This window comes from Opisthorchis viverrini (assembly GCF_000715545.1).
Source record: "Opisthorchis viverrini unplaced genomic scaffold opera_v5_27, whole genome shotgun sequence".
Taxonomy (NCBI): Eukaryota; Metazoa; Platyhelminthes; class Trematoda; order Opisthorchiida; family Opisthorchiidae; genus Opisthorchis; species Opisthorchis viverrini.
Genome location: NW_008751682.1, coordinates 2,757,729 through 2,784,702, shown reverse-complemented (window position 1 = coordinate 2,784,702; position 26,974 = coordinate 2,757,729). Strand labels below are relative to the sequence as shown.

At 43.8% G+C, this 26,974-nt stretch overlaps 1 protein-coding gene across 1 annotated transcript; it reads left to right on the top strand.

Moving 5' to 3' along the window:
- T265_02245 (hypothetical protein) lies at positions 1 to 21,169 on the top strand (the record flags this gene model as incomplete). Its single annotated transcript, XM_009166433.1, has 7 exons — positions 1 to 150; positions 3,768 to 4,013; positions 4,378 to 4,445; positions 5,630 to 5,984; positions 14,239 to 14,809; positions 17,987 to 18,341; positions 20,643 to 21,169. The coding sequence occupies 7 exons, from the start codon at positions 1 to 3 to the stop codon at positions 20,935 to 20,937; spliced, it is 2,040 nt and encodes a 679-aa protein (XP_009164697.1).
- Positions 21,170 to 26,974: the final 5,805 nt, after the last annotated feature.

Sequence of the window (26,974 nt, the reverse complement as noted above, 5' to 3'; positions counted from 1 at the left end):
ATGATCGCAGATCTAAATTCCACCCGTTCTCCAGGCGCGGGTGGTTCGGAAGACTATGGCAAGCGACGATCAACCTTTTTACACCGCGCGAGCGCCACTCGGACAGCAGTTCCAGCGCTAATTTCTCTGGCGGTAGAACTGATAAAACCGGTAGGTAACACTTAACTAGTAACGTACAAGTACCTTCTTCCACTGATGGTGATAACGGCATGCGCCCAGGTGCCTCTCAGTCACCTACCCTCAGTTCGGTAGCAAACAAGTTAACGTTTATTTCGCTGACCAAAACGATCCTACCATCATTGTTCTCATAATGAATAACCCTCATTTATTATCCATCAATTTCGGAATCTCACACATATGGCGTAAATTCTTCATGTACATGGCACACACGCTCAAGTTTTTGTCATCGCCGCAGACAGGTGATCAGGCCCCTATATTGGTTTGCCTGATAAGTTCAGAGACACGTGACCACCTAACTGGACATCCGTTGGTTGCCCGACTAACAATCCGAACCATAAATGAAAACCATTAAGACCTGCTACCCCACCTACCGCTATCCACTCGAAAAGCACGTGTGGCTCTGAAACACCTCATGGTTCTCTACCACATCGGTCTTACCTATTAGCCTGGATTTTTTCCACCCGACTTGAAGTATCTTTGACCACACAGATACCCTAGACGTCCGGTTATAGCATCTTATCCCACTATGCTATGTTCTGAAGTCATAGTTACCATATGTTCCACAAAATTTGTAGTCGATTGGATTCTGATTAGGGGTATTCGGTAGCATTTTCCCGCCGCCAGAGATTAAATAGTTGACTAAACGCATTTCTCGAGTAAAAAGTTCGTGAACGAGCGTTGTTAACATTTTCCAGCTGTCCGCGCCAGACCGTTAACAGGTGACCTTGTCACGTTGCTTTGCTCACGTGATGCAAATCATCCCAGCTTTCGCCACTTGTTCACACAGTCACCTTCCGTCCTGGTCGGCCTTGCTCTACTGTCTCTGGTAGCCGATAGGCTGGGGATCCAACAGCACATTGGTTAATCAAACAGTCCAATATGACATTAGAATAAGCTGGGCAATTCGGTTCCCTCACAGCACACTGATGATGTCACCTCAACCGTGATGAAACCTTTGTAACTAAATTGTCCAGCTCCCCGAACAAACCAAAAGCCATTACTACATCCTGATCTACCAATACTATCTTCATTTCCACCACATTATCACGCACAAAATTCTCCATGCGGAATTTGTTAGGTTTAGGTGAACGTGGTGTACACGCTGTGTTTGGAAAAGTCAGTCATTGCCTGGCCTCTCTGACGTGACGTTCTGACGGCCAGTTCGAGCAGGGAAACTGGGAGGTCTTCAGGTCTTCAAAAACCGTTATCTTAGAATAGTGGCTCATGTAGGTTGGTGTCGAAGAATCGGTGACTAGGCAGTCAGTAAGCAGTGGGGACTTCCATTCAAAGAAGTGTCCAGCGTCTTCAGGTCTTCAAAAACCGTTATCTTAGAATAGTGGCTCATGTAGGTTGGTGTCGAAGAATCGGTGACTAGGCAGTCAGTAAGCAGTGGGGACTTCCATTCAAAGAATGTGTCCAGCGCCAGAAGCTGCTTCTGTTAGACCATGTATTGCACATGTCGAGCCATCGTTCGGTGAATTGAGTGCTGTTTTTCAATTTTCAACCTTTGACCTGACAGAGGGGCATGAAAAAGATTACGAAAAATCTATATGCTGTCGGTGCCACTCCTCTTCCACGTGAAACCGCGTGATCCCCACTGCGCCTGGTTAGAAGCGCTGCAAGATATGGCTGCCAACCGATATCGGTGGTGTTCTTTTTGTCAGTTTCTAGCCGGATTGCCTGAATGAATGCTTGGAGGTGTAGACACCACGGAATGATTGTAGTAAGCTAGCATTAGGTCCCCTGCCCGCCTACTGTTATTCTTTTCTTCAAAATAAGGCTTTCAAATAAGTATGGGTTGTACAGAAGCGAAGAGTGAGTGTTGAACACTGATATTATGCTGTCGATGGAGGTGATGGTGCATGCATGGCGGTACGTTTTCAGCGAAAAATCAGCTGCTATCTTGTCACATAAAACTAGGCCACTTTTTAATCCTACCCTCTAGTGCATACGCAAGCAAGCTCAGCTTATATCTCAGTCTACCGCCACAAGATACGATGATAGGTCCCTTCTCGTCGCAATTTCGGACTGTAGTTTCTCATTTGAAATCACACAGTAGCAGTGCATCAAACTGATGCGGTGTAAAACAGAATACAGACAGCGTAATAGCTTCGTCCCGAAAGCCCATGAACAACAATATGCAGTGTGATTTGACGGTTAGGAACCTTGTCGACGGGAAGCGAGTGCTCTAAACATATATCTGTCACCTTGGTCATCCACGATCTCTAGTTTACTCGAACCTGCGTACCCAGCGGCCAAACTTACAACTTAATATTTTCTGCTGTGGATTCATTCGTTTCTCACACATTGGCACTCAGTGATACTAGATTTCCATTTCGTCTGCGGCATACAGAATGCTATCGTTAATCTTATGCATTCAGATCCCGGGTGGCTGAAACCTGATGGTCCATCAAACCGCTGTCTACCATGATAGGTTCAAACTTACAGAAATTCCGCTGATTGATTTTTCTGGTTCCCGTGGGCTAATAACACATATCTTTTCGAGTGATCATTCCTGACACAAATGAACGGTTAATTCACTGGCCTGAATACCTCAGCAGCATTTCGATGCAGTTAACTGCTTTGTGTGACCGAGTGGGATCACTTCACGCCCAAAAGATTCAGTCTAGCACCGGAACAAGCCACAGATTTCATGCATCTCGGTTCGTTTCGTATGGTCGGTAGGAAGACCATGGAATATGCTGTATCCCGTCCTGTTTTTCTGTTTTGTAGTATTGCCGGCTTCTTCTAGACTTGCACCTCTCAAACAGTGTTTATGCAAACAGCTTTAATTAGTAATAACACTTCGTAGGTTTTTTATGCTTCTTCTTCTTCTGAACCTATCACCTTTCAAGTGAACTGGGGTTTAATCATTATCATTATCATCATCATCATCATCATCATCATCATCATCATCATCATCATCATCAACATCGACAGCTCACTGGGTCGATGAGGTGCGCAAACCGTCACACCACGGTAAGGTCTAGTCTCTTCGTGACGGGGCTTAAGCACTCAACCAAGTGGTCAGTGGCTCACATCCACCACCCCAAATAAGCAGAAAGATTTGGAAGTTTTGCTTGATCCCTTAATATTTTCGTGGCAGGCATATGAGTTTATGCTACAGTGAATGAGACAACTCATTCACTTCATCTTGGGACTTCGACAGGTTGTCATATGGGTTTTCATTTAGGACGTTCTCACCTGAAGATGGTGGATAAGTTATTTGACCTTAACACGAAAAAGCAGTTTTACAAAGATTGCTACAAAGATTCTTGTTCAGTTGCCTCTGAGCTTGTGGTTGCGTGGCATCAGCCTGTTTGCTGTGGCATCGAAGGTGCTCTCTGGTCTTATCCTTCGAAGGTTGACTGAACACAGGGAGAGGCAGATCCGTGAAAACCAAGCTGGGTTCCGTCCTGCAAGAGGTTGCATCGACCATATCTTCACCCTCCGACAGATTCTGGAACAGCGACACTGCTTCCAGCAACCAACAATGGTTATTTTTCTTGATCTGAAAGCTGCCTTTGACTCTGTGGACCGCCAAGCACTATGGCATTGTCTGTGGAGCAAAGGTGACCCTCATTAAGGCGCTGTACGCCAACTCCCGCGACCGTGTAAAGGTCTACGGGAAGCGATCTCCTGAGTTCACCACATCCAGTGGTGTCCAACAGGGTTGTCCTCTTTCACCTTTCCTCTTCAACTTTGTGACTGATACGATCATGGAAGACTCACTATCAGCCTCTAATGCCTGTGGGGTCGAAGTGCTCCCTGGGCCTCCGCTCACAGATATCGAGTACGCAGACGACTTAGCTCTTCTGGTATTTGATCCCGTGGTAATGCAAACAATATTAAATAATCTAAATAATTCTGCCTCGCAGTTCGGCATGCGCTTCACACCTGCAAAATGCTACCGCAAGACTGGGTGGGCTCGAACCCTAGCCTCATGCTTGCGGATGAACCGATTGAGGTAGTAGACAAATTAGTTTACCTGGGCAGCTGTATCATTCCCGGTGGTCCGGTGGGCTATCCGGATTGGGAAGGCCAGAGCAGCTTTTGCGAACCTACGTCACCTGTGGCGTAGGCATGACCTTAGCTTCTCTGTCAAGGGTCGAGTTTACAATGCTGCGGTGCGCTCCATATTACCATACGGATCAGAAACCTGGCCGCTGCGCGCCGAGGACGTCAAAAGACTTTCAGTGTTTGACCATCGACGTCTTCGGAGCAATGCCCGAATCTGGTGGGAACACCGGATCAGCAATTCTGAAGTACGTCGAATGGTATTCGGGAGAAATAACTCACCCTCGATAGATGAACTGATCACACTTCACAGGTTGCGCTGGCTTGGCCACGTGTTGCGTATGCCAGTCGACCGAATTCGTCGAAGGGCTCTTTTCGCACAACCACGTGAAGGGTGGAAGAGAGCTAGAGGCGGTCAAACAATGACTTGGCAGCGGAGTATGAGAGCCATTACCAGCAAATTCAGCTGCGCTGGTCACTGCCGTCTTCCTGGATGGGGACCCCGAGACGGGCCACATCAATGGCTAGAGGCATCGTACATGGTCTGAAAGTGGTCCTAATTCCACCAAAAACGCTCAAACCAACTTCTTGGCCCATAGTCAAAAATTTACGATTGAGGTAATATGAATTCGCCTACCAGTCACAAGTAGTCTGTTAAGCGAACAAATTCAGTGTACAGCGAAATCCGGTGGCAGATGTTGCCTTAAACTTCGCTTAAGGACTGGTAAGAGCCATTAAGAAAGAGTAACTTGAAACTGCTTTTCGGGATTTCAGTTTAAGTTACAATGACTTGCAGGTCGCACTTAGTTAGTATGGGTCCAGACTTTCGCTACGTTCAGTATGGAAATATCAGCGGTAGAACTGACAACTTAACTTCTCACCGGAATGCCAAGTTATTTCATAGTCAGTGGTTTTGCACTCAATGGGGGAAGAGCGAAACTTCTAGTAGAGTTGTAGAAGAGTTGTAAAAGAGACGAAGCTTATTCCATTTTAATGTGAATCTGAAATAAAACAAGTGGTCAGGAAACCGATCAGGGCTGATACAAACACACATCACAAGTTACTTATGGGTGAAAAACTGCGGTGAAGTTTAATGATTGTCCCACGTGAATATGCACTTGTTCCTCCCATATGATCGTTGTAGTCTGCTAATCGCGGTATACGGACTCACAGTTGCAATATCGAGCCAAATCGACCGGCTGGATTGACTTGCACCAGAATTTATTGATTTTCTTTCATTCAAACTGACGCGTCTGTCGGCCTTTCCGCTCAACCAAGACCATTGCTGTGCAGAGCGCGGACCAACTGAACAAAGTTCATAAGAATTTTTTTAAAAGACAGCACGCGTGAGGTTCTGGTGACCTTGACGTGACCTTGTTCCGCAACGGCCGCTGTGAACACCTCTCATGTCAGGAGCAGAAATCCAACCCAGTCGTTTTTCACTGGGCACCAAAGTTTCGTTAATTACGGTTGCACAGTATCGTTATGAAGGCGTGGTGGCTGAAATCAATTCAGTCGAAGGAACCTTGACATTAAATGATGCACGATTTTGGGGAACCGAGAATCGCATAGCTGGAAGCCAGACTACCACTCAACATGGAGACAATAAGCCACCCCCAGTCGGCTCAACTTTTGATTCCATTACGTTCTGGATGTCCAGTATTGTGCAAATGTGGTCAGTGGAGGAAAATAAAATGGACCGTAACAACTTGGGTGATAAAGCGGTGGTAAAGGCGGGATTAGCTGTGGATACGAGTAGAAATAGAACCAGACGCCCTAGGCACTGGGTAAGTCCTTTGTTCCGTGGCATTGGTACACCCATTTGCATTTCTCTATGAACCGTATTACGATTGTACGGAGACGTCATTCCTTATTTTATTGCCGCCCTCTGTTTTTAAAAACACCGGGAACTGCGTGTGCCGATGTAACGAACTCGATTTGGTTGCGAAGCTATCCACAAAACTGAGCACTCGAAACAAGAGACAGGTACTTACCAGTTCGGTTTCCAGTAGCTGCACAAAACTTATTAACCATCCCACCACCACCCAAAATAAGGACCGTCACTTTAAACGGCTCATTTTACCGGTTTGTAGATCAGGTGGCTGTTAACCTCTTTGCCAGGCTTGGTGACGGAAGTCGGCAGGAAAAATACCAAGCTCGATTAACGGATAAGCAACACCTAATCTACAATCAGCTAATACACCAGAGCCAATAGTTTGTATTATTGTAGTCTCCCTAAAGAGTGGACCCTCTTTAGAATGGTGCAAATTTCAATGACTATGGGTGGCTTCGAGGGTAACATTGTGTAAACTTTGACCATTTGTCGATGGCAAAGCAATAATAATAAACAAAATGAATCTGGGTATGAAAACCACGTCTCGAGAGAGATTAATGGAAGTAGATCATGCTGATGACATCGTTTCGTCGACTGAAACATTTGATCCACTTTTCCGTGAGATGTAAGTAACTAACATCCGAGGTGTTTGTGCATCAGAAGAGTGAATGATTGACTGGGGTCGACGAAAAAACCCGTGATCAGCTGATGTCCTTAGTCGATTATTCAAGGTTAATTCAAGGTTAATTCAAGGTTTAATGGTCTAAAAAGCAATTAACTTTACAAGGACCATAGGGTGAACGTATATACACAAAGGGACGCAAAAATATGCGTAATGTTTACTGAGTATCACATAGAGTTAAATAGTTCCAGATTCGGTTTGGACACAAGATGTGCATCTAAATTGTTCTTGAAAATGGTTAAACTCGGCAAATGTACAACATTGGGAGGTAGGGAGTTCCAAATGAAACATACGCGGACCGCAAAAAAGTTCCGTCGACAGTTCACCCTCGAGTGAGGTACCGCGAGCGAAAAGTCATGCCTCCTGCCCGTTCGTGTTCGATGTCGGACAAAAAGGTCTTCCAGCGGATGATTAGGTGTCTTCAGTATATTATATGTTAGAATTAGGTCTCCCCTGATGCGCCGATAGTAGAAGTCAAGTAGGTTGAGACTGGCAATCCTGTCTTCGTATGGTTTATTTTGCAATCCAAATACCAGCTTCGTGGCTCGATGATATATTCGCTGTTGTTGTAGACGGTTGTAGACGAATCACTAGTTATCCGTTGTCTCCTGGAGTGCACCAGATACTTAGAATGTGTCCTGTGATTCTTTGAGAGACAGCCGTCTGTTCTACTAATGTGTCATGGCAACTGTAGATGACCTGATAGATAACACAGGGATAAAAAAGACCGTCCTCTCGATGTTGGTTAGTTTGGAGTTGCAGAGTCAAGGTGGATTGTTGAACCATCGAGAAAGTTCAATCATTTACGGCTGTTGGCGTTTTTATACTGCTTGCGAATATGCGATGCCCCTTAAATGGTAGTCTCAAGTCGGCTGTAGTTTTGTACAGGTTGTTTGTTCGGATAAAGCTCTCTGGATAACCATTCCTTATGATATTCCGTTTCAGGAGCTGTTCGTTGAGCAGTTCATCTGTGCCCTATAGAATTTTGACTAGGCGCGTTTGTAAGCCATTATGCAGAACCTGAAAATTAGATGTAGTGATCAATCCATGCTGTTTTACGGTGAATAGCGGGGGTTAGCGTGTTATCAGAACGTCTTCTGGGCAGAATATCTAGGAAAGCTAAGATTTCATTTGACTGTCTGTCGTAAGACATACTGGGTTGAGTCTTATTACGAAGAAATATAATAAAATGTTCTCTAGTGGTAAAAATCAGGATATCATGAAAGCAGTGTTCGTAAAGTTTGGCTCCAGGAGAAAAAAAGGCAGATGTTTTTGGATGAGCTGATCGAAATCATCACCCCCTTTAACATACGTTTCGCACCCACAACGTAGTACTCATGGGCGTGTAATTACCCAATACGCCACGTAAAATACAATTAGTTTGAATCACTTATAACGACAAGCCGGTGTATCCGCGGCATGTCTCAAGAGAGGCGTGTATCGGGCTACAGTACGTGCTGTTTTGCTGTATGGCTGTGAGATGTGGTCTGTGTGGAGTAGTCGAAATAAGACGTCTCCAGGTTTTTAATAACCGTTGTCCCAGGACCATAGCTCGTGTAAGATAGTGCTGGCGAATCGGCAATGAGACAATTAGAAAACGAGCGTTCGGTTTTGCAACAGGGACCCCAGTCGAAGAATGTCTTCAACACCAAAATCTGCGGTGGTTCGGTCATGTATTGTGCATATCGAATCATTGTTTGTCGAAACGAGTTCGGATTAGCGCGATTAGAGTGGTGGTCAATCCTTGACCCGGCTGAAGAGTATAAAGGTGATTACGAAAGGTCTTGGTACTATCGAAGTGGCTAGTTATCCGGGATGGGGTCTGCGTGGTCCCCCTTGTGCATGGTTGGTGGCCCGGAAGTTATGGCTGTGATTGATGTCAATTGTGCACTTGTTGTCAGTTTCTAGCCAGATTGTCTAAGTGAGAGCCTGGAGCTGTGGGCGCCTTGAAATTCGTTTGGTAGGCTAGCACTTTTCTTCATTACTTCACAATAAGTCTCTAAAGTAAATTATGGTCGTACGGCGGCAATTCGTCATCAGTGAACACTGATGTCCTTTTGTTGGCGATGATGACGTTGATGAAGATAATGGACCACTTTTTACAGTTTCAGAACGCTGCCAAATTTTCGCTAACTTATCCGACACTTCCTGTGGGTTATTCAGGTGTTCATCTATAGTTTTCTGTCGAACAGTAAAGCCACTAAGGGATACCGGATAAGGACATGTTACTGTAACGCGTTCTTCACGGACTAGTACAATCTGGAACGTACGTTTACCAAACAGTAAGGACAGTGTATGGAATACACACAATTCGGAGTATGCAAAAAATTCTGTTTTCGTTCAACTGTTCACGGATTTAGGCGAACGCGCAGTAAAGCCGAAAGATTTGGTATCGGTTTCCCTATTTTTTTCAGTCTGATGCGCTTCGCTATAGTGACAGTTGTAAATGTTTCTGTGAACAGCCCGTGTGTTTGCAATCTGGCCAATGTAGTAATAACTATCTCTAAACTACCCAAATGGCACTTATTACCCGACCCTATACGAAATTCCTTAATCGTGTTGCCTACCGCGGAGATTGACAAAGGAGATTCAATTGTAGCAAGGACTGGAAGACCAATTTAATCACTAATCGGAGCAGTTGTTTGTTTTGAAGACAATCAAGTTAGACTTGGCATCCATCGGAGATTAGTGACAGATGACCTGGAGCAGTGTAGTTCTTGTATCCGTGTTTCAGAGGATCACCGGAATGACGACAATATTGTAAATATTGTGTATCCGTGGGATGTTTTAGATGCTTCATAGTGCATCTTCATTCCTTCTCAAAGATGACAGTGCCTAACGGCAAGAGGGCACTTAACAGAAACGTTGTCATAGGAAAGGGATAATGATACCCTCTCCACGGGCTGTTCTAGTAACTGATTCCTCATTCACCAAACAAGAAGTGGGTCATCTCTCGGAAAATCCGTGTTTGCTGCTTTACATGTTGGTAACAGCTGGGAGAGTGAAACAGACGTCTAGGATATCCGTCAGTAAGATTAGTTAATTAGGTAGTACTTCAGAAACCTGGCCTTCTCCAAACTGCATTTCTACAACGTTAGCAGATCCCTCACTGACTAAACAATTCAGGGCCACTTTTGTCGGACTTTCCCAAAAAAGCTGTCAGGAAATAATGTTTGTCTTCCTTTGTCTTTGAGAGATACCCAAACGGAAGCAAACAGCCTAGGAAATGTTTTCACTCTCCTGAACATCTAAACTTTGAGCACTTTGTTTCGTGAAGGACTTCCATCAAAGGCTTTTCAATGTATACACGGTTTATTGGTACTACTTTTCTTTAAATGAATCTGTAACATTTGGAACCACTGCACTTCGGTTCACAGTTTGTGAGCTAAAAAACTGAACTGAACTGGACATTTTATAATTGAGGTTTTTCACCTGGTACTAATGGTGATTTAACTGGGACGGCTGATGCCATCCTTTAAGATAACACCGGTAACGAAATCAGCTGTACTAACATTATGTTCGTAAGTTCTTTATTAGAATTAAATTCGCATCCTTAAGCATTGCATTGAACGTTACATAAAAGAACGATTATACGTGAAATTGAAAAGAGATAATGAACTAGTTGATTTTTATACGGATCTGTAAACCATAATTCAATATCGAAAGTCAGAATTTGAAGTTTTATGACAATACTTCAAGTCTGACATTATATCTTAGTTATGAATGCATTTTTATTGCTTACTTCTTGATTGAGCTTCGGTTTTCATCCAGTTCTGTCCAACTGGAAGTTTGCTTCTATGATCGGATTGTTTTTTCCAATGCATCCTTCACGAAACGATCGAATAATCTCCTAAAATTTGTTCACCTTATTTGCTGTAGTCCAGCTGAACAAGTTGTTTATTAATAGTCCAAATCTCGGACAGTGGCTTACCTTCCGGCGTGCGTTTCAAAAAGCGGTTTAGTATTACTGCTCTCAAAAAAAGGCTAAGCAGGTTTTTGTACGCAGTTTTTTTACCAACCTTGGATCGGAAACTTGACGACTTTCTATTCAGCTATTCTTACACTTAATGTGACATAACTAAGTTTTATTCACTACTTTGAACCCTTTGTCTAGTGCACCTGAGATACCCAGTGATGTCATACTGACCGCTGTTGGAAAACAGGTGCTTTTTGGAAATATCAACGGACTGTATAAAGTGACTGGGTAGCAACGTACTCTTACAGCAAGTACAAGCTGTACAGTAGGAAAACGCAAGGTTCGCATTAGTTATGAAGGTATTTCTTCTGAAAGGAGGAAAAATGCACGTATGAGGTGAACCTTGATTGAATGATAGATATTTCACATAAGCATCAGGGTATAATTCGGTAAGATAGGCTTACATATGGATGTCACGTTTGTACAAATTCCTGACGGAAATGGAAAGACTGATGCAATTCCATGTTGATCACTACGGATGTTGACAGCACTCATACTTTAGCAAAACTTGGAGTATAGGGAACGTGAAAATGGTAATGAATTCTTGGTTTTCTGTGGTCAAACGACCACTGTCAAATAGGTAGAGTCAAGTGAAACTAGAAATTAGCCTCTTCAGTGATTGAAAAAGCCGTTTTGGAAAATGCTGGCGTATTCTGCCAGCAATTGGTTGTGGTGTTCCTTAACCTAACTGACTTGACAACTGCTGATAAAGGAATGAATCTATGTTTCACTGACGACTGTAGACAACCTGCGACTATTCAACCGACTCGTGATATCCTGTCCCGTTATTGCATTACAGTCAACTTTTTCTAATCAACCACAACTACAAGAAATTCCGGTAACTTGCTGTTCCTGTTTTTTTTTCAACAGATGTTCTGAATAGGAGTAAGGAAGGTGCAAACCAGTTCGAACAGCTTGATCACCTTAAACACAAGTGAATGACTATATAAAAGGGACAAAATCCTTTACCCATAAGATGTACATTTTTCATAAGAAGCAATATGAAGTTGGAATACATCCCCTGAAAATTCTTTATCGGGGATCCAGTTTCATGCATCTCAGATGGTCTGAATCGAGGTGGAGCCGTGATACAAATGTGATGGATAGGCGGATCAACAAGTTAAGCAAAATGGACATAATATCCTCTGTTAGTTTCTTTGGGTTCTGTGGCTCCGAGTTAGTTTGTTCCTTCCTTTGGCTTCTAATGATTTACAGGCAGAAGACAGAATGTTCATTATCATCGCTCATCAATAAGTCATGATTTCTATGAGCAGCACGCTGGTGAGTCTTAATATTAGGGTGTAATTAAACTAATTTAAATAAAATGAAGCAAAAGCCCTTAGGTTACATGAGCTTTGGCTTTTTCTTAGCGATTGACGTGCCTAAAAGTTTCTATGGGTAACAGATCACAAATTCAATGGAACCAGAAAATGGTTAGGACCTATCCAAGGACCTATTCTGTCCCGTCTGTCTTACTTTGCAAAGACTTCGTCGCCGTAAGCGGCATAGTTGGTACATGTTTCCTCAAGGACTCTTTAGGGCGACGAATGGTGGCCCAGTCTATTACCTCAGTGAACAACTGTAGGTCAGCAGCACTGGAGCCCGAAAACTACCACAAACCAACCATCAGAGTGCCAGTAACGACCACATGAATGAGGATAACATTGCTTATAGTTCACAGAAAATCACCAGTGACAAGACCGTATGGATTTAAGAGGCAGGTGCCGAGGCCACAAACGACTTTGCAACCATCAATAAGAACACAGTAGTACTGTCATTAATAGTACTTGTGTATTCTTATTGGCCCTGTGGTCTTACTGGCCCTTGACCATATAATCTTGTAAACCTCAGACTTCTTCCGGACATTCTGAGGAACAATCTGTCAGTCACACCTGGAAGACTCTACGGGATCAATTTAAGGTACAGAATTGGGGGGTGGAGATCATCTCTCCAAATGCAGATAACATTCAGCGCGCACTAAAACGCCCGGTCATGAAAATCTATCCCCGACAATGCTAGATAATTTTTGACACTGCACTAGTCGGCCTGATTGGTTCACTGTGGGACGATGAGAGGAAGAATTCAGGATGGAATACTTCTAGTCTACCTCTCGAGTTCTTGCTGACGTATGAAAACCATGGCTCTCAGGTGACATAACTTGTCAATCAAGCGTGGAATTTACGGTGTTGTATTGCACCCCCATACTCTCATACCCCAAACAAGGAAACTCCCGTGCTTTTGAATACCAGTGTCGCCAGGGCATTTCATTTGTTACGTAGGAACGTCCAGTCGATAACTCTTATGTGGATCAAGCGATTTACACTCAGTATTCGAGTTGACAACAATCCACAGCCATAGGACTGCTGCCCTCGGAGGAATTCTCTGCCAGCGTTGAGTTGGAATGAAGCCCATAATCCTGCAACACATGTGTCGCAGGCAGTCCTAGAGTAAGAGAGAGAAGAATGTGCAACTCTTGGGTACCCATAGGTAATTCACGCACTTCGTGTGTCCAGATCTCTTTCACTCTCCCTCCTGTGTGTTGAAAATATATCTCATTGAATTCCACGTTCTAGTTGTCCCAACTGTGATTTAAAACTTTGGTTGATCTCACCTCCATCCGTTTGTATTGGTACTCTCAAATAGGCACATGCTTAGTATTGGCTGATTTTCCCGGCACAGTCAGCTACCAATACAAGATTTATGATAGCTTATGGACCTGGTAACAAAAAATTCAACAGTTGCCTCTACATCTCAAGGCCTTGGCGTACTTTCTGTTTGTATCCTTTTCTGGTTCGATAACGAACTGTCGAGCTTTCAGTGCATAAACCACACATGAGTTCAAACGATATTCGTACCCGCTGTATGCACAGGGAATTACATGATTCGTGACGTTATTTCGACTGACTCGAAATTGTTTTACCATACTGTTCGGTTGTCGTTCAGACGATCATTCCTCTCACAACCGCAATGCAAACATGAAAACTTGTATGATTCACGCTTTTGGTGCTACTGTTAGTTACAAGACCGTGTCAATGGTCTCCTAGTACCATATGCTCCTCACGTATACTCATTTAGATAGTAAACTGCTCACACGTATGGTAACTGGTTTGATATTAGCATTGTCTTAAAACGGTTACCGAAAGACCCGGAAGCATAAAGTGGTTCTATTCTCTTCTTTGATCAAATATTTTTCTGTGGCCCGTCAACTTAGCATACGGGATCAGCCAGATCCCTCTCACGTAAGCTATGGTGAAGCCCGAAAATTACCGCTTTGAAGATACCGTATTATCTTCAAGAACCAATGGTTAGTTGGAACAAGCTGTGAGCATACTAAAGTTGCCCAGCAAAACTGTTGACTGTGGAACACAAATAATTCTACAATATGCTTCATAGTTGGACAAAAACAGAATTATCTGGTTTTGTCTAGCGATTTAAGCCAGCTGATTCTCTTGAGGTAAATGGTTATATTGCAACCAGTTAATTAAACCTGGCAAATTATGATGAACTGTTAGTCCATGTCTTATACCTAACTCATTTGTGTCTATTTAGTGGCCATCGGCTGGTGATCAACAGCGACCGGGTATGCGTGGGAGCCCCTCGGTTGTCATGGACAATATGAATGGAATTCCCGTGCAAGTGGGTCGTTACGTAAATCCTCCGATTCAGCCGATGATGTCTAATCCGTCACGAAGACTTGTTTCATATCCGCGTCGAAGCCGAACTGCACTCATGCCACCGAGACAGCCAAACTATGTCCCAGTCTTTCCGGTCATGGCAAGTCCTGGTGGTGTATATCGACCAGCATACAGAACCACTATGCGTGGGCCACCCTACCGGACCTTAGCAACGCCTATTTCCAATGGGACCAGTGTTCCGAGGATAACAGTAAGAAAACCCGGTCCACCAATGCGTCGAATGGTCCCAAATGGAGATGACCGGCGGTATAACCCTATTCGCGGTTTGAATAACAGTGGAGGGATGCTTGTATATCTACCGCCTGAAATGGCCGCTGCCTACCAATCGCAAGGCACCAACCTTGTATTAGCAAGAGCTCCGATGGGTAGAAGGAGGCTCATCGAACGCAGAACTGCTTCACGGGCCCCAGGGGGTATAGAACCAGGTAACGTTGATATAAATTTGATTTTAGCGGATTCCGTTATTCTCTCCATGTTTATTCTCGTCATCCAGATTTGTCTGAACTCAACCAAAGTCGGAAGGCATTACAATGCTACACTCTCACGTTGTGTAAGGCCCATTGGTAAGGTGAACAACTGGTTTTAATTACATTCCAGTGTCCAATACCAAGTGCACATCAGGCGAGTAGTGCCGCAGTTGATTCAGAGTGGGAGGCTGATTCACATAAGCTTACTTCGACAAACGTCGTCGATTGACCGAAGCCACAAACCATTACCTACTCGCTTCAGTCACATCAGGTTAGAAATCGACGTCAGCGTCACTAATATCCGCTGACCACTACCCCTCTCAGTGCCCACAGACAAACACTTGGAAGGGGCACATAGACCGATCACAGACAAATACCTGAATTAATGTGAGAGCTGGAGACTTCATTGTTGCTGTTTATGCACCCATATCTTTGTGACATTGTATATACTTGGTGAAGTCAAAATGATGCCTGTTTGATTTTGATGTTCACCTGCTGGTATTCATTTTAGAACACCTGGCAGTGCGAACGATTGTTTTTGAAAAGGTTTCCACTGGAATGTACGGCTATGAATGAAGCATACAAATATTCGCATGAAATAATCAAATAGGAACAAACTAGGTGATTGATGGTGTGGAAAAAAGCTGTATTCTTGTTACTCAATCAGGATGGATTAGACACATTGGTTGATCAGCCGAAGAAGGGTCCGTAACTTCATGCGACGCAAGGTTTGTTGACATCAGCAGCTGCAAACGCATTTTATTTTATGACTTTGATGAAACAGCTAACTGGGCAGCTAAGCCGGCATGGTCGGGTACTTGTACGGGCCAGGTGAGTTGCAGTCGCGCCTACCACCTGCGTTGTTTGTCCGGTTTAACTGCATGAATGCATCTATTCAGGTCCAACCCATTATAGTGTGTTCTCCTGTGCTGTCTGCTGGTGTTGATATCAATGAGGATGACGATACCAAACGTGGCTTCAGGAATACTCGCAAACCAATGAACACACGGCGACAGAACAGGCGACAAAGCATCGGCCTCGAAGACACCTACCGACATCATGACTCCCTTTGAAACGAAAACAGCTTCTGAAATAGTCAAATAGAAACCAATCACCTCCATCGGAGATATACTTATTCTCGCTCAACTCAGCAGCTGAGCAAAAAACAACAACATCAAGGACACACGACTTCTCTCTGGTGACAGTTCACAAGTGAAGAGAAAGATTGAACACTTATCTCAAAGAACTGCTGACCACACACAGTCCCTTGGTAGAACCAGAAAAACAATAGAGCTTACCATCGGATACATCCGTTCGACATGTCCAGTAGCATCAGGTTATTTCAGTGTTAGTAGACGAAACGTGCCAGCAACATGAGGGCCACGCTAATCGACCACTCCAATCAATCTTGGACCCCATAATAATCGACCACTCCAATCAATCTTGGGACCCCATAATCGTTACATGATCGATCCCTCTTTCCAATCCTAGTTATGTGACTATAGTATTACCTCTCCACTGTACACTTAACCATCCAGTCTGCCATTACGAAAACATTTCAACAGTCTACGCTATTCGTAACTGTATTCGTTAATTGTAACTTTATCGGGAAGTCATCTTTAAGACAGGGATTATCAGATACTTAACTAAATGTAGCAGTTTAAGCGTACTTATTCCCGTGTATATATGCTTATAAAGTTTACTACCCGTTGGACTTTGTGAAAAGTAGTAATCCACCAGGATTTGTGTCATCCATCTAAGGATTTGTGGTTGTAGTGTTGTGAAGCTGCATGGTAAACTCCTTTCCTGTAAGATATTCGTCGCAGAGGAGTGATGGTATCTAGGTTTTGTCAGCCTGGAGGTCTAAAAACTTCGTAGTATGTAACAAAACTTTGTGCCTGTGGTGTTGTTGGTGCTATCCTCCGTCCAGAATATGACCAACGTGACCGTCCCTGTGCTTGGCTGGAGACAGGAGAAGATATGGTGGGCAACTAATGTCTGACCTAAACACCCTCACTTTCTACCCAGGTTGTTTGATGTTGGTACCACGAGTGGTTGTGGTAGGATGATCGTTGGTCCACCTCTCTCTTCCATCCTTTTCTTCTTTCCATCATAAAGTTTCATTAGAAAAGATTGAGATGGTTTTACGGCAGTGAAGCACAGTTTATCCACTGGTATTACCGGCAATGATGATGGTACCTGGATTTGCGAGTCACCTAGTGATACTGCTAAGTTGTTCGTTTCGTAAGCTCAGAAGACGCCACGAAACAGTAGTCCAGATGAAAATGGATTTCCGTACGGATATCTTGCCAGAGCAAGGGGAAGTTCGGATCATTACAAACAGCACTGAACCTGTGGCCGCTGGAAACAGTTATCTCAGGATGTTTTCTGATTGTTTCATCCTTATCGTTTCACATCCTAAATGTTTGTATAAATTTGGTCAGTTAAGTAACAGAAGAATGCATCTAGTCAGTCCTGCGCAAATTCCATTGATCAGCTAGCGTCTGTGAAGCTATCTGACCGGAAAGTCCTGACGGCCAGGTCAAGCGACAAACAAAAGTTGCAGAGTAGTCGTTCGAATCGTTGGATAAACCAGCCACATCAACAAATCATGAATACTCTCGTCTGTTCAGCGGAGATGATCTAGGTTCATCCAGGATACGCTGGTAGAGTAAAGGTAACGCACTCGCATCGCACTTCCGGTGTTCAGAATTTGACCCCCGGCAATGTGAAGAATGCAAATTGCTGGCGAACTCTGATGGGAGCTAAACGCAGGTTCAGTGGTTTGGCGTGAACTCACCAGAATAGTTACACCAGGAAAGAAGGATTGTTGAAGCGAGCGGAACTCAGATGCGACCTGTGAACTGTGCCTTATTTGGTCAGTACTTCATACATTAGGTGGTCTTTTCATAGGCTGCGTTGGAATTCAAACGTTCCTTGTTCTCCTTGAAGTATATATATAATATATATATATATATATATAGATAGAGAGAGAGAGAGAGAGAGAGAGAGGGACAGAGAGTGTTTGTCCGAACCTTCCTAAGAAACCTATCTGCCTGACGTTCTGAAAAATTGGATACTAGGACCTCTTAAGTAGCGCTTACTTTTGTGAGTTTCATACTTTCCACCCTTCAGATATAGACTGTACCACCCCATACGATTTTGAAACTGCCAATGCTGAACTAGAAGCTGAACTAGCGAAAATCACGATAAACGCTGACGGGGCTTCTACGGTCATTGGTGGGCAGCCACAGCAGGCGGAAGCAAACGGTGGTGCGCAAGTTGGCAGTAATGCAGCCTCCTCAACTGGAGATGGACTGAATGCTGACATCCGTTCTCCGTCATCCACCGTCTCTGGAGGAGCTGTACCCAACGCAGCCGGAAACGGAGCATCCGGCGATTCATCCCTTGGAGCTGTGACCTCATCTATGACAGATACTGGCATCACCAATGCACAGACATCAACAGAAGGGACTGGACTGCTGGCCAAGTGAGTGATCGTGTGGGCCGAAATGCAAAAATTCATAGTAAATTTTGTGTTTCACCAGATGCGAAGTTAAACTTGTTTGGCTACTGCGTTAGTTATTTACGAGATTATTCGTGGGCTTATATCCTGTTTGTGTGAGAGCTGGGATACTGTCACTTGAAAAACACAGTAACTGACACAAAGATTTAACACGATAACTCACGGGACAACCTTCAAATGCCCCACTCCGATCAAAATGGATGGATGAATTGGATAATGGGTTGGCCAACTACTATGCCATCCCTTTGAAATGTTGACAGACATGTTGTCCATGTGATCACCGTTCAGTATGACTATGGTTCCACCAAAATGAAATCAGAATTCTAAGTCACCCGCCCATTGGTACAGATGGGTCTATGAAGCAACTTTCATTCGAAGTTGAGAAGCTTACTCGTACTAGACAGAAGATTTCCATACTCTGTACCTCTTGGATAGTTGATCTTCATTCCAAGGGTGCACGAGCCAACCCTTTGTTATCTAACTAATGAGGATTGTGTAGTTTGTGCTTCACAATGCCTTCATGTGGTGGTGACCTATAAGCCAACTCTTCTTCCACCTGGGTAAACAGGGTGCTTCCTCTCGAGGGTATGCAATATGATTGCTTAAACACCGTTGACCTACAATTTCCAGTGGTTTCGAAGGCATGGTTCTTCGGTTGCTCAAGCACTGTATATGAGAGTATATCTTGAAAGTTGCTCCGTGTATGAGTGTAGAGTTGTCTCACGTCCCGTGAGCTCAATATTAAGGCATCATCAAGTCTACTGACTATTCGTGTTGATAGATTTTATTTGTAGCACATACCTCCATCTTCCATTAACCCCTTATACAAAGTACGTTTGATCTGCAGCAACACAGTTATTGCGTAATCTAAAACCGTGCTCATCTCTTATGAGTTTGTCCCATACTGGTTTGTCGTACTTTTTGCCTCCGTTAGTCAAGTCCGTTCCTATTTCATAACACTCGAGATGGTAAAGTTTTCACATTTATGACGCTTCCCTGTAGAGAGCCCATCAGCGCAGATCCAATGGCCACACACCTTTTCAAATAAGCACCCGCCCACCATGGACACATGGTTTTACTCAATACCATAATCGAAAAAAGCCAGTGTTAGAAGTGCTCAAATGGAGTCTGTGCTGAGTTCTCCTAAAGAAATATCCCAAATGGGATTTAGCGCTGGGATGTGGGAGAACGTAAAATATGGCTTGCTACAGGTGTGAATACTCAATCCCCCAGCCTAACTCACCGACTTTTTCACCATGTTCCTACCCTGTTCCACCGGTGGTCAACTGATTCCAATGCATTCTCAATCTCGAAATTTCACGAAAATTGACGATAAACCATCATGATCCATCTACCCACGCCACCATAATCGATTCACACATCCGGTCTTCTCTACTCACGGCTGCATCGTGTTCGGACAAGAGTATGGTCCACCTACGCACGGATGGAAGCAATGGGAACCGGAACTTTACGTCATGCGAGTTGAGCACGTACACATGAGGCTTGATTCTTGCAGAACTGCATCGAAGATCGATTCCTTTTAAGGCGAAGAAAGCCGTAATGCACCAACGCATCCATCAAATACCCCTCTAGCACAATGTACGGCTTGAACTGGCCACTGAGAGTTTAAGCACAAGTATGATACCAGCCAAGGAAAGATGGGGAGTAGCTTGAACACATTTATATATGTTTAAAGAGAAATTGGTCTGCTGGATGGTTCGTGTAGGAGGTTAAATTGAAATGATTAGTTGAGCTCAGATAAATAAACAGAATGAAAGATGGGCAGGCAGGCTCTGAAGTGATATGGTTATTGGGCAAAACCACGTCGTAAAATTTTTGTTCAGTAGTCTGAAAAAGTCCCGGCACAAAATATAAGGACCAACAGTCCCTAATTCACTTCACTTTTTAAACCAGTGATCGTTCACAGATGTAGCCTTGCTTCGATTGCCACAGCATTGAAACATCAAGCCTGAAAGGTAATCGCATTCGGTCTTATCAATGGGAGCAAATATTATCACAACATTCTTCAAAATCTGAATTTAGCTCTGAGGCCTTATTGGAATAGCAAACTGAATAATTTTGTTCGGAATTGCTTGGCATGTGTTATATTGCACCAATCTGACCTGACGAACTAGTGCGACGTAGCTGTGATGGTAAAGAAAAATTCGAACTTCTGTCCATAATCTAGTTCGTATGAACGTCCCCGGTTCGCATTATTGTAGGTCCTACGATAGCAGTCGATACACCCATTCAATTATTTTTTAGAGGTGAATACTACGTCCGAGAGAAGTGCTTTTTCGATCAGATTAGCCGATCGGAAACCGGACCCCGAGGACCTTTTGGGAACAGCACAGGACGTGCAACATATAATTCGGTGTTGCACAGGTGCGACCAAATCAACAGCTACAACTCAGGCTCTGGTTTAGGAACCAGTTCAGTAGCGGCCGCTCGACGTGAACGACAACTCAATATGGAAACTTTTGGCTCAATGGCTGCACAAGCGACATTTGCACCTCGACGAAGACCACCACGAGAATTTCTGGTGTCTGCATCCGCCTGATTTGGAGTTTTGACATGGATTTCGCAGACGAAACCCAGTTGACCGAATTCTTTAACAACATTCCTGATGAATGCAAGGCCTAAAATTTTGGTGTCATGCTGTTCACATTCCCAAATTTGCACTTTGTTTCTTGGCGGTCCGTTTCTGAACCTTGAAAATATGGTCAAGACACAAATGTATCAGGTTCCATTTTGTTTGTATTTGTGGTTCTGTCAAACAGTCGATTTGCGGTTGAACTTTTTGTCTAATTATATTTAAAGCTCTGGGGTGAAAAGAAAAGAAAAAGAGTGAGAGAAGGAGGTGGCCTAGTGCTGGCCTATATCAAGCGCTCTGAGGTCCCTACACCTCCAAGCGCTCAATCAGACAAGCCGGAAAGAAACTGACAGCACGCACGCCACTGACATCGATTAGCCACCACTTCTTGCAACGTCTCCAGCCAAGCACAGACGGGGTCACGGGGATCCAACAACACCCAAAATCTTCGTGATCTCTTTCACGCCTTTCCGCCAAGTCATGTGTTGTCCACCTCGCGCTTTACGCCATTCTGAAGGAGGCGTGGAGAATAACATTAGTCTCGGTAGACAGTGTTTCGGCATGCGTGACTAAACCATCGTAGTCCGTGATCCTGGATGTTTTCCCCGATTGAAGTAACTGCAGCACAACTAAATGCCTGTTTCCTAATCGCCTCGTTACTAACACGCTGATGATATCCACAACCAGCCACGCTTCTGAAGCATCGGTGGCCAGATACCTGAAGACACATATCATCTGTATGCAGAGGCTACGTCTCGCATCCATAAAACAACACAGCCCTTACTGTAGCCTGGTACACACGACCCCTAAGATCTAGTGGTGTGCCTTTTTGACGCCACAAATGACGCAAGTCAGAAAAGGTGATTCAAGCCTTTGAGATCCTCGCACTGACTTCATCAGATACATTTCCGTCAGAACTATTACAACTACCGAGGTACGTAAAACTCTCCCTGAGGATTTCAACGACAGTGAGAGGCCAAACACTGGGCTAACCAGTTGCTGGTGACAGCACCATATACAATACAGTTATTCAATAAAGAGGATGTGTGAGGTGCTGGAAGTGTTTGACTTGAAGGTAATTCTAATCAGGAGAAAACATCTTCTCAAAAGCATCAGAAAACAGCATGCAAGGTTCTAGGAAACTCCTTTAAAGAAGATTTACTTGTGAAAGCTTAGCCGCGCAATAGCGCGAACTGGTGCGTAGGTGAAAGTGCGGGCTTTTGATAAGAAGGTTCTAGAGTTGATTCCATTGACTGATTCCATTGATTTTATTAGGTGTGACACAAGTGGATTGTGGCTAGACGTTTGTGCCACCACTAAGAGAAGCTCATTTGAATTCAAGTATCCCGCCCTGCAATCTCTGTTATGCGGTCAATACAGGGTGCTTGAAACAGGCCGCTGAGTAATCGATACGGAAGTTCGAGTCACACGTAAGTTTGACGATCCCGAATATCAGAAGTAAGAACTGAGTTCGGAAGTCCATGGCACTGTTTACATACAAGTAATTAAAGGCATACAAAAAACCCCAACTGTCGACGTTCCTCGCATCAGCAAGTGTGTAGCGTCCACGTCCGCACGGCGAGCAGGATGTTGGCTCGGTGGTGTGTGTTGTGGTCGTCAGTTCTGAAGTGACTGGCGGTACGATCACGCGAGTGTCAGGGCAGGACGAGTATAGTCTGGAGGGAATGGTCCTTATGGCAATGTGAATAGTGAGTATGAAAGCCGTGAAGGAGCGAAACGGATGGAGATCAATGTGGACATAAGCGATAGGGGGATTTTCATACTGTCAAGTTAGGTTCAATACAAGCATACGAAGCAGTGTACTCAAAATCCACTGTTACCACACATCAATGCAGTGTCTCGCTTTATTGAAAGGTACATCCCTTCAACCTCAAGTGTGTCTCTCCATTTTAGAATAAACTTCATATTATACAACTTCTGCTGTACCTCAGCTATAGGTAAACGAATTTTTTAGGACAGCTGATGTACCATCTGGTTTTTCGCGTGATAAGTACTGGACTCGAGTTTCGCTCTTATTAGACCCTATCAGCAGTGCATATTCGTGTCCGTGACGGTGTTGGAACTCCGTACATCTGGCCTTCGAGGCCAGTGTGTCACCACTAATCCGCGCACGCTGAACGCGTCTGAATTTTGAAATCTTAACGGGTGAAGATGTTCACTCTTGAGCTATGTGGTTGAGTTGCCGACTGTTCGGGCGATGACCCACTAACTGTCTTGGCTGTCGATCGATTTCCCATTCAGTTGGCGCCACGGGCGCGTGAAACCTGCTGGAAAATTTGTTTGTTGATTTGTTGTGCGTGTTTGAGGGGTTTATCGAATTCAAGTTCACATCACTAGTCAGTCATGTAGTCCGGAAAAAAATCCACCTTGGGTAAACTGGGATGGCCGCTGGTAGTTAGCGGTAAAGCCCTAATACAGATAACTGTTTGCTTATTGTAAAAATACCGTAGCCCCTGGTACACTTCTGCTCGAAAAGGCGATGGAGTTAAGTAGAGAATAACAAGTTCCACAAGCTTCAAAAAGTTCGTTGTAAAATTTGTAGTTGGCTGTTAGGCGTTCACACATATTAGACGCAGTAATCTACTGAAAAAAATGGCGGTAATCCATTTGGCTAGACCTCTTTCGTGAGATGCGCATCGCTGATGATTCTCACCGAGGACGAAATAACTGTATGCTGGTCCCCGGCTTTTCCAAATAAATTGACCTAACTTACAGGATGAAAGCTCGATTGACCAACCTTTGTTTTTATAATGAGGGGTAGCTACGAAGTGACTCTGCCGACCTCTTCAAGATAGACGTCTTTGAACATTCCGTTCTCCAATGTGTCGAAACTGATTTTAGTGGGACACTTTGTTCAGGCTCAAGAGTGTGCCTGGTATTGTTCTGAACTGAGTTGATGGTGCCTAAAACTCAGGCTTAAATCGTCATCGATACTCAGAAAACTATAGTTTTCACAGCGATCACACAATGTGAATCATTCTTTCAGCGGGTTTGTCTGCTGAGTTTGAAATCGAAAGCAAGAAACGACCTAGAGTAAATCACAACTAGTCTACGGTTGGTAATCTTCAGTACTGGGACTGAAATAACAGTGGCATCGAAGTGCTCCCAGTTTCGAAACCATGGTACCAAGATACACTATTCATAAGGTTGCTGAAAATTCTTTAACAGCTCATGACCGGTTTCGCTCTTTTTGGGACGCACTCTCGCGAAACCGAATTTGCTTGCAAATGAGTGTATTTCGCTATAATGTTATCAGGATATTTCACGCTGAAAGGAACGAATTTTGAAACAGTGCATTCCACGTGAGTCTCACATTTTAAAAAAGAGTACGTCGAAGAAGAACAAGTGGTTGACACACAAATAGTTGCCTTCCGCTCTTCTATTCACGTTTTTCTAAACTTCAGATTCGTTAGCGATCATACCATTCCTCGTATGAATACCCACTGGATTATTCGCCCAGTTGTCGTCTGAAAGCATTTCTGCGCATTGTTCTCAACTTGTGGCTGAGATGTAATTGACGAGATCTTACTTGGCTTGACTTCAGTTCTCTGTCGAGTTTGGAGGATGGCGGTAGTTTACAGATCATTGAAACTCTGCCACTGCACTTCGAACGGCCTACGGGAAGAGCAACAACATTTGGAGGTCAGTGTTATTGATTCCATCGGCAACTGGGGGGACTGTGCGCACACATTTCTCGACTGCGGCTTCTGTAGATGAGCTGAGCTGGTCGACCATTTCCTTTTATCTTATCGTTTGAGGAGAACTTTTGAGAGTTCCTGAGTGAAAGTGTGGACGAAGGAACGTGTTTTATTAGCCATATAGCTGCAACACATATTCCTCAGTTAGCTGTGGATACTTGTGAAGTGTCTCTTCGTGTTCGATACTTGCACGAACATGAATACAACTTGACCTGATGTGTTGATAAAGTTCGTAATCCTAGCGCGGGACGCAGGTAGTAGCCGCGTAAATAAAGATGGATGGGAAGTTTAACTGTACACGTTGTGGGCTAAGGTTGCAGGTGGGACAAGAATTATCCCGTGGTCATAGTGCTTGTGACGCGTGATCTAGCTAGTGACCGCCAGAAATACTGGATTCACATACACAAATTCACTTATACTTTACAGCATATTGTCACAGCCTCTTTGGAATGGCAGGTGAGCGCACAGACTGTTGGATTATTTGGATTTCTGGACGGGACTCTCCAGCAGTGCACAGGGAGGTGATCTTCCAAAAGTCCATAAGTACTTATAGCCCCCTGAATTGTGTAGAGGCAACAATTCTTGTTTACATACTCATGACGGAAATCATAGCTGCATATGCTGCAACAATTGTACATCTTTTTAACTTGCCTGAGGTATGATCAAATGAGATAACGATTTTATCTATTCAGTTTGACATATTCATTGACGAAAGTACTCATAAAACCTCCCTTAAGTCTGAATCCGTTAATTTACGTGAATTACGCGGTTCCTGTCCATTAGCAAGCAAGTTGTGCTTTCGGAGACTTGTTGAGTGCTATCTAAGCGGACGAAACCGATTCGAACGAATAAGTTTTTAAGTGACAGAAGCCGTAACCGCAAACTGATGAATTCAGCAGTCTGATGGTGGTATGGGGTTTTGAAATTTTAATCGATATTCTATCCCACAGGTGACATCAATATTTTCGGCGTACTTGACTTTAGTCGAAGAATAAGATCTCGATTATGAAAAGTCACTCCTGGGCGTTGATCGATCATCAAGCCAACTTAAGTCAAGTCATCTTATGCCATATGACAACTGTTTTGATTCCACACTGACAACGGTGTTTCGTGTGAAGGTCGTACATTATTCAGTCGATTTATTATTCCAAGCTTTTGTGTCTGAGAAAATACTGCTCGTCAAACTGCGAAATTAGACTGATAACGGGTAAATAAAAGTACAGGAGCGGTGATTTATCATTGTTGATATTTGTTAACAGACCGTTTCCTCTGAGTAATAGGATAAATAAGACGAGGCTTTCGTGCAAACGTAGAAGGTTCAGTCTGAAAGTTGTTCGTGCGATCAAAATCGGATTTTATAACAGGCCACCGATTCATAACCCTCCATTTTGCTCACTGGCCAGTGAAACCATGAATTTAGTAACCATTTTAAGCAGGGAGGATGTTGGATCTTCTCTTATAGATCTAAGTAACTACGTACTGAGTGCTTTTTAGTGCCTCTAGGAATTGTTAAAATTGTAACAATATCTCCATTGCCTGAATAGTACACCTTTTCAGGGTGTGTTTACTCAACACTTCCGAAATAAAACAGTATATTCGAATATCATTTAAACTTGAGCTAATCAGCAATATCTACTCTTAATCGTACCGAGACTGGAACACAGGATTTCTTCTTACGGTCACTTCACTGTCTGAAGTACTTGGATGCATTTGCACCCATTTGGCACGTGGTATCTACCGGAAGCTTCCAGTAGATTGGAAACAGCATTTCCATACTGAAGTGGACCGGTCCAGCCGTGCAGTTGTAAATATCTTCATTTGCACTTTGCAGAACTCACATCATTTATACCACCACTGAAAGGAGACAAATAATTGTCGGAAATCTTCACAGGTCGGAGTTTATTCTCGGTTCAGGGGGTGCGACAGAAGTGTGCGTATCGTCCTCATGAAATCACCATCTCTTGAGCAATAAATCGGACACAACAAATCACTCATATGGCGGGCCTCGATTCTGGCCAGTCCTTACTTCAAAATTACGACCCGTGAAAATTTTTTGCGGCACAACACCATCGGTTAACAGAAAAAACTGTCTAGTACACCACAGTCAAATGAGGTCAAACTGTTTCCAACTTACCTACTTAGGACCACCGAAAGCTGAGTAAAAGTCTTGTGATTATGACTTATCCCACTCACACGATTTCAACTCACCCGTTTTCCTAGTCCAAAAGGACAACCAGCCAGGTGGTAATTACTCATAAGTAGCAAAAAAATCGCGCATGAGGCAT